The sequence below is a fragment of the Oryzias melastigma genome, linkage group LG3, assembly GCF_002922805.2.
Source record: "Oryzias melastigma strain HK-1 linkage group LG3, ASM292280v2, whole genome shotgun sequence".
Taxonomy (NCBI): Eukaryota; Metazoa; Chordata; class Actinopteri; order Beloniformes; family Adrianichthyidae; genus Oryzias; species Oryzias melastigma.
In genome coordinates this window covers 21,474,409-21,483,060 of record NC_050514.1, presented here as the reverse complement: position 1 = coordinate 21,483,060, position 8,652 = coordinate 21,474,409, and the positions used below count along the sequence as shown (strand labels likewise).

Below are 8,652 nucleotides of genomic sequence, written 5' to 3'. Positions count from 1 at the left end.
AATCTATTTTAGCACTAAACTAATGTTTACATGTGCCAGTGACATTAATAGAGGCAAACAGTTGAATATAAAATTTATTAGGCAAAATGTACAACAGCTGCATAAACAATCTTACAGCTCAAATATAGAAATTTAACTTCCACTCATTAAATGTGGAACTTTCTTTTGAAATAAACTTAAATTCTGTAATGAGTGAAAACATTGATTAAAAAAACAAAACCACACGCACAGCACACAGGCTCACATTTATAAAACCTTTCAAACAAGGAAAGCTGATCTGAAATTAATTTCAAATCTTCATGTTCGGTAAACCTTAGAACTATATTTTACCCCTAGAAGTAAAGTCCTGTAAGAAGAAAAACGTGTTATTCTTCATCCCACCATGTCGTCCTCAGCTATGAAACAACCAGACTCCAGTTTACTACACTCAGGTCTGGTATTACAGCACCATACAATAAATGTTTTTGTTGTGCATGCAACAAATGCCTCCTGTTTAAAGTGAGTATTTCAAAACTCAATATTACTCTATTACATTTTTTATATATTTTGCAAAGGAAAATCTGAAATTTTGACTTGAAAAATTGATTTACAATGTCTAAAGTGATTAAAAAATAAATTACTTGGCTCCACCCTTGTAACCAACTCTGAGGCAAATCTGTTCTTCTAGTCTTCCAGAAGTAGTGTAATGGAGCTGCTGATGTTAAATCAGGTAAGCCTGTGGTGAGGTTTGAAAGAAAACCAGCAATTGAAAAAAACACAAAAGATAGCTTTCCTGCTTGGAAATAACTGGGCAAATGTAGCCTCAAAAGGTGCAGACAAACATCAGAATGGATCGGAGGACGGATGAGGTCTTCAGTATGCACCTCGCAACCCACTGCTGCGTGAGCCTCCTGAGCCACCGTAGTAACGTTCACTGCGACCTGAAAGAAAGGAAATGTGGTGAATGTTTCTAAAAAGCGCAACCAGCTACTTTTGATCGGATTTCAAGGTCCTGAATTGAAGCTTACTTGTTTCAGCTCCACTGGCTGTTGAGTTAAGGAACAGCTCAATATAGCGATGCTCTGTGGAGAATAATTCCATTAGAATAAGCAACAGAACTTTTTTATACTTAGACAACCAAAGTCTACTGCAATAAAATCTACATTTTTGTTTGGTCCATTACTCTTTATTAACGTCATGTTTTAACGACAAACGAAGGCAGCAGAGTAAAGAGGAAAAACAGGAACATACGCATGTGGTTTTTGTCTTTGGACATGGCTGCCACGGCATCTTCATGGGAGCGGAACTCTACGTCTGCCTCTCCGGTCGACTTGCCGTTAGGAGCCACGTCAATGTGAACCCGCAGTGGAACTAAAGGGGAGAAGAACTGAAAAAAGAGCAACAAGTCAAAAAAGGAGTCTTCATAGAAAAGTCTGCAGCAGATAAATTTAAGTTGCTCCAGTCATTTGTCTGGTTCAACGGATTGGATTACAAACTTTACAAAACATCAAAAAGTCAGGAAGGAAACATCCTGAACTTATTAAAATATCAGACCAAACTTCATTCACACCAAATGGTCAGTTACTATGAAGAGAATGAGGCATTGAGCGTGTATGTAAATGTAACTGGAACATTTGGTTACAGGTTACCCTGCACAACCCTGTTTCCTTAATTCACATTAAATATTCAAATTCATTACATTTACATTTTAACCCTAATCCAGACCATAATAATACTAAGGTTAGAAGATCCATCCCATAAGTAATGAGCCACCTCTTTAGACTAAATTATTCAAACTCAACGTTACGAGCATAAGGTTGCATCTAATATTGTGGTCTTCACTGCAGTGCATCTTATTTTACTAAAATAACAATACTTTTAAATACTTATTTCTCTTGCTAATCATTTATAATTCCCTAAAGCTCCAATTAAACTTTTGACTAGTAAATGTATATGTTGTATACTGTTGCTGTCATTTGTTTACTTACTTGTATACTACTAGTAACAACTAGATTCACATCCCTAAATCATAAAATCAGATCCACTTCAAAAACATGTTACTTAAAATCATGGAAACCATAAAAAGGTGTTAGTAGTTGATATTAAAACAATAAAAAAATAAAAACGGTGCATCTTAGGAATTATATTTGAAAATTAAAAGCTAAACATTTGAATCAGTGATAAACTGTACAGTGTTCCCTTCGTTTATCACAGAAGACGTTCCATAAATATCCCATGACAGGGGAAATTCACAAAGAAGGATTTTTTTGAGGCTGTAGAACTCCTCAGTACACACCATATACTTTTCTAAGACATTAACACATTCACACTTTTCTCTCTAGTTTAAATTATCATAGAATGAAAACAAGGATCTGATCGCAAGAGAAGGTTCATAAAATGTATGCAACTCCGACAATCTAAACGGGCCGTATCTCTGTACAGGAGACATGGTGCGGAAAACATTTATAGACAAGATCAACAGCCAATCAGGATGCAGAAAAAAAGCACCCAAAATTGAGCTGAAAAAATATCTGCTAAACAGCAAGACTGTGAAAGGTGAACAGCAATACTATCTGCTGATCAAATTCATACTTCTTCCTGTTTATGTGGTTGATTATTTATTCAAAGGTACTATACTTTTAACTTAACCCTGTTGTCTGTTGTTTTCTTACTTTAGCCACGTCTCCCTCTGAAGCGCGGAAAGGCAACCCCCTCATATGGACAAAATGTCCGTTGTGAAAATCTGAGCCCCCGTCACTCTGTCCACCATAGCTGTGGCTTCCCATTCCTTTGGGGAAAAAACAAAATCATTGTTATCTCACACTAGGATAGTAGGAGGACGTTTTGGAAAACCAGGCTCACTAAAGTTTGAACCTTACCTCTCCCCGTCCTCTCTCCTCTTACTCGCTCGTCAAACATCCCATTCCCAAAGCAGTAGTTGTTGAAACCATTGTAGTTGTCAAAGTTACTGTAACCTGGATACCAACCATAAACAGTGTGATGCACCATAAAGACAAAAAGCACAGCTCCTTTTTTAACCAACACTGCTTATAAAACAGAAGAAAGGCTGATAATGAAACAAACTATTACTACAAAGGTTTATAATAATATATATGTGTATTTATTAAGTTAATGTATTTCTTAGGGCGTCAGACTGAAAACATCTGTTGGTTTGGACAGAGTCTGCTTAATTTGGGCTGGATTGAGTCCTGAACATTGTGTTTGGTTTGTGTTCAGAAATAAACCTTGTAAATAAAACCATGTGACTAAAGAGCTCTTCAGCTGTCGGCCAGAAATTAACAGGGCGGGGCAAAGGAACGAAAGAAGGAAACTGAAGGAAGTCCTGCGCTTTGTAATCCTTGTTGGAATAGTTTACATGTTCAAATTCTATATTTCGCTGACCAGTTAATCATCAAAGTATGACATTAAAAGTAATTTTAATGAGACTGCATTCATCCAATCACATTTCAATGGGTTACTGTGTCATCGCTGCTTCACGTTTGTCCACAGCTTTCTGTTTACATCATGTAAATACCAGCTAAGGTGGCTGTTTTGTTTCAGTTTTCCCCCCTCTGAGGATGGCGTCTATTCAGACTGAGGAAACTCAGAGCGAACCAGAGCTCAGTCCTATTGGAAACTAATAGAGACCTCCTCAAAAGATGGGTCAGAGAGAGGTTTCTGGTCCCGGTCTGTATTCAGACTCAAGATTTGTTCCAGATTATTGGGGAAACGAACTCTGGTTTACTTTAAGCGAGCCAAATGTGTGCAGTCTGAATACATCATTACATTTTAAAACAAAAAAAAGACTGAATTATTCATCTTCACATACCTCCTCCATAACCTCCTCCAGCCCTTATATTGTCCATCAGAACTCCACTGCGACCAGATCCTGGCCCGTAGTATCCCCCTCTGGGGCCCGACATCATTGGCCTGTCATAGGGACTGGGTCTCTGGCCCCCAAGTCCTCGCCGGGGAACATCGTAGTAGGCTTGGATCTCATTACGACTGCTTTTAAAAATCTCTATGTACCTGCAAAATGAGAGGCCCAAGGGATATAATGGAGTAGAGGACAGGGTTAAGATGCAGGAGTGGGATCAGGTCTGGTTACAGGCTTAGTTATGAAGCTAAAACACACAAAAGACAAACTCTATCGCTGTCTGAATGTTTAAACAACCTTGACAAAATATCCTTCATTGGCTGGGCTTAGGGCTGCACCAAAGGATTTCCCAATCAACTTTCCCACTGCAACTTACTGTAAAAAAGTAAAGTCCTTGATGTGCAAAAGGTGTTGCTTTAACATTTTAACTTTTTAACAGAGAGCTTTAAAGATAGAAGCTGCATCCATTCCTCACAACTCCATCAAAAACCATCTACAGCTCATGTAAGGAAATAAAGAAAGCACCAATAAATCATAAAATTAAGCCAAATATTACTGTTTGGAATGACCACCACACAAACATTATGATAAAAATAAATACATAAAAGAAACAAATGTAAAATTTTAGTTCAAGTGTTCTGTTATTCCAGTATTCATCTCATTTAAATGTGTCTTTTAAACAAGCAATTCAATGGAAATGAATTTCATAATGTTTAACCAGAATTGTTACAGTTTACCAGTCCTTTATTCAACCAGCAGAACCCATCCATTAATGCCATTATTGTTTTAAACCCCAATTGTTTAGATCACCCATAGAATTGAAGCCAAACCCAGTCCAGCCCGTCCCTCTCCCATCTGTCCCACCTGTGCCCTATTCTTTCCTTGTGTTTCCCCAGAGCCTTTTCTGCTATCTCCTTTGAGGCAAACTGCACGAAGGCTTCCCCTGTGCTCCGCCCCTGGTAGTCCACTGGAAGAGTTATCCCATTTGGCACGATTCTCAACCCTTCAACCCAAGCACACAAATACATAGGTCGGTAGGTAGACGGATCAGATAGAACAACACCCACTGCAACTGTTCAGGTTTTTAGAGTTGAAATATTATGACAACAAAGAAACTGACTAAACTGTGGAAGGATAGCCCTGATTTGACAATTATTTCACATTTCTAGCAATAAATGATACCTTCATGTAAGAATGAAATGGGTGAAGGAAGAAGGAACATTTTTGATATGTAAATATATTTAAATAAAAAAGACTAGATACAACTACAAAACTACTGCAAACAACTTGACTTGCAAAGGGGAATATACACTTTTAATATAAAATCTAAATTATTTCTTACTTGAAGTGGCATTGTTCAAGAAAAATCAACAAACAAAACGGCTTTTGTTGAAGCATAACCCCAAAAAAATAGACTTCTTTTGAACTGAAAAAACCTTAATGAGAGGGTTCTTAATTGAGTTTTACTTTAAAATATTCAGCCTTTTAACTGTATTGAGAAATCAAAAATGCAGAGCAGTATTTTGTATGGCTATATGAAATATTACATACATGAGGGATGTTTAAAAAAACACTTTGAGCATTTAGGGAGCTTTGGTTAATTAGCCCCTTTTAAAATGCAAGTCTAAAAAGATAACAAAAGTGTCATTATTTTGTTTGAAAAATGGGTTTTGTGGCGTTTTTCCTTGAATTGCTTTTAAGTACCACAACATTTTACCGCAAACACTAGTGTTCAGTATTCGTATACCTGAGAAAAACTGAACGATTTCCTCCTTGCTGCAGCCAAAGGGCAGTCCTCTCAATCTCAGCATGCAGCCACTGCAGCTGTCATAGTCAGCAGGACCATTTCGTTTCAGTACCCAGTCCATCTCACTGCGGTTTGACTTGAAAACTGATTCAGACAAAAACCAAAACACATTTCGTTGGCATTGGGAACCACATACATGTTGAGACAGACGTGTGCTAAAAAGAAGGAACAGAAAATAGAAGAAATAAAAGGTGAAGACAATGCTAAGACTCAAAAATCACTTACCTTCTATGTATCTGTGTCCCATGTATTTACGGTCCTTGGCGAGTGCATTCTTGAAATCCTCTGCCGTTTTTAACTCAATGAAGGCCTCACCGCTGGGTCGGCCTTCTTTAGAGTAGGTGAAACACACTCCATTTATTTTCCCCACGATGTCACAGTCTGCATAACAATTAGATTTTTAAGGTATTTATCAATCATATTTGTTCACATCAGAATATAACAACTATAGTGTAGCAACAATAAAAAGTGCTAAAACACTCTTTCATCAGGATAAGTGTCCCATACTGCAATTCTAAAAACATTTAAAGTTCCCTTCCAATTCATGTTCTAATCTATTTTCAAAGCATTCCATGTGAGCTTTTAATTATGATTATGCTGTTTTTCCCCCAAATCAAAACCTGTGTTGTTTTCTAGGACATAGTTTCTGCAGAGCACCATTCATTAATTAGAAATTTGCTTCCAATTTGTGGGCAGGACTGTTAATTCCCATCTTCTTTTTGTTTATATGCTCTCCTGCTAGCCGTACAGTTTTAAATAAACACTTTGAATAAAGAAATACTGAGAAATGCTATTTTAAAGTTAATTCTCTTTATATATGTCCTCCATCATTGGGAAAATGCTACAAGAACACATTAAAAACACCAAAAACACATTGGAGTGGGTTTAAAAAAAAATAAGAGTGAAAATATAAGGTATCAACAGGAAGCACAAAATGTTGAGAATAAAATTATTTTGTAGGCTGCAGAATCAATATATGAGTAATAAATTAACTAAAAGCTATTAGTTCAACTTTTACTTTTATATTCTTCTTAAATTATTTTCTTTAAAAGTTGTGGAAGTAATTTTTCCACCAGTTGTTTGATAAATACATGACATTTGTGTTATAAGGAAAACAAACAAAAAAAAATGTGTCCTATAAATAAGTAGGAATGTGTGTGTTTGCACACCAGAGAAGAAACTTGCCACCTCCTCTTGTGTGCAGGACCAAGGAAGTCCTCTGATCCGGACCACATACCCCTCTTCACTCAAAGACATCCTCACTGCCACAGAAAGTAAAGCCCAGCAGCAAGGCATTAAACAGCAATCAATAGAATGTGAACAGAAAACTCTAGAACGTCTTCAGACATGAAATGCCAAATATCATTCAACGAAGAGAAAACCAGGAGACCAAAGATATTTGCTTATTCTAATGAGACAGACGTGAATGCTCTAAATAATTAATTCAGTAACTTATTATTTCGTACGGTAAACAGTTTACAAGTAGCTAAACGTTGGTTACTTCCTTAACTATTTGACAAGGTTTTCTTGCTAATAATTTAGCTAACATTAATAAAAAATAGCACTTTATGCAATTTCCAGATTAAAACATTGGATACTAATTTATAAAGTCATACAATTTTGTTAATGATTCTGGTTCTATGGTTCTGTAATAGAGCTGACGGTTCTTTACAGCAAACTCTCGTTTAGATGCTAGCTTGGCAACGCTACAACTTAGCAGGCTAACAGGAGGACGGCGACAGCGGTCAAATGTTTAACGCAGACTAGATAAAAAGTTAAACACTGTACACTGCAAGCAACCAATAGTATATATCCCACAAGTTAAAATAGTTCACCAAAAACGATTAAAAACCGGTGCCATATCATACATGCTGTTCTTATTCCCGGCGCTCTCCTACTCCTCTCCCAAGCCTCAGGTGACAGTGACAGCAGACGATCTCAGGTATCCTATCGCGAGATTTGAATTTCTTTTTCTACAACGACTGCAGTTTTTTGGTTTTAATGTTGTTGTTTTTTAATCAAGTGACACTTTGTTGAAAACCAGTCAAGGATAAACTATCGAAAACAGGCTAAAATGAACCTCTTTGTAGTTTAAAGACACGGTGATGTGTATATGTGCATGTTTTTTTCTTTCAGAAACTGCTGGAACACGCATAGAAATTAAGGTTACCAAGCGCAAACTGAATTAAATGTAAGATTTATGAATGTATGGGACCTACTTTTCAAGTCAGAATTGTGTTATTTATTTAAAATATATATATTTGTGTGTAGTTTATTTATTTATTTATTGGTTGAGTAGCTAAATAATTGATCAAAAGAGGTCATTGACCTTATCAGATTAAACTTCTATTCAAGTTGAACTGAACGGGTTAACTCATACAAATGCTTACATAATAATAAAAAAAAAAGTCTGCAAAAAAGTCAACTACCCCTGGCTGCAGCCTGCAGACCGGGGCGTGCCTCAACGTGGGCGGAGTTAAACGTTTAATGGGCGGAGTTAAACTTTAACGTTGAGGCACGCCCACTGTTTCTGATTCTTCTTCGTCACTGGAATTGTCGTCTTCTTCTTTGCATTTTACAAGTTTCCACATCGATTTTTGCAGAATGGAGGTACGTATCAATGAAGCAGATGAGGGTGTTGTTTGTTTTTTCAAATGTATCGCACTTTTTCCTCCCGTTTCATTATGCGGTTCAGGTTTTACACGGAGCTCGTTAGCTTGCGGTTCTCCGCGGGACGTCCGTAATGTTTAGCTATGTTGTATCTTCCATTGTCGGTTACACCTTTGTGGGGGTAGATGGAACCGATCAGGCATTTCCAGCCCTAAACTTCGTGAGCTGCTGCGCTGCTTGTTTTGCCTTTAGGTTTATCGATCAGAATAAATCCCAGACCCCAGTTTCTGGTGGACTGAACGTCCGATCCAGGTAAGCTGTGCGGTAACTCACGAGGAACCGGGCTGGAGACTCCTGGAGTAGATAGATAGTGTGTCCT

At 37.3% G+C, this 8,652-nt stretch overlaps 1 protein-coding gene across 1 annotated transcript; it reads right to left on the bottom strand.

The window, feature by feature from the left end:
- Window positions 1-61: 61 nt before the first annotated feature.
- hnrnph3 (heterogeneous nuclear ribonucleoprotein H3 (2H9)) lies at window positions 62-7,628 on the bottom strand. The gene is made up of 11 exons (XM_024295060.2): window positions 7,532-7,628; window positions 6,833-6,925; window positions 5,889-6,044; window positions 5,604-5,747; window positions 4,721-4,859; window positions 3,809-4,008; window positions 2,859-2,954; window positions 2,652-2,767; window positions 1,231-1,366; window positions 1,008-1,061; window positions 62-920 (listed from the first exon to the last, which is right to left on the bottom strand). The coding sequence occupies exons 2-11, from the start codon at window positions 6,918-6,920 to the stop codon at window positions 853-855; spliced, it is 1,197 nt and encodes a 398-aa protein (XP_024150828.1). The 5' UTR covers window positions 6,921-6,925; window positions 7,532-7,628; the 3' UTR covers window positions 62-852.
- Between the last annotated feature and the right edge of the window lie 1,024 nt (window positions 7,629-8,652).

Bases quoted from the DNA above. Each gene is read 5' to 3' on its own strand.
- hnrnph3 (XM_024295060.2), bottom strand. From the start codon at position 6,920: ATGTCTTTGAGTGAAGAGGGGTATGTGGTCCGGATCAGAGGACTTCCT. The intron at 2,955-3,808 runs GTATGTGAAGAT...GTTGGTATCCAG, and splicing joins TGGAGGAGGTTATGGAGGAG to GTTACAGTAACTTTGACAAC. The intron at 921-1,007 runs GTAAGCTTCAAT...CCTTTCTTTCAG, and splicing joins AGCCAGTGGAGCTGAAACAA to GTCGCAGTGAACGTTACTAC.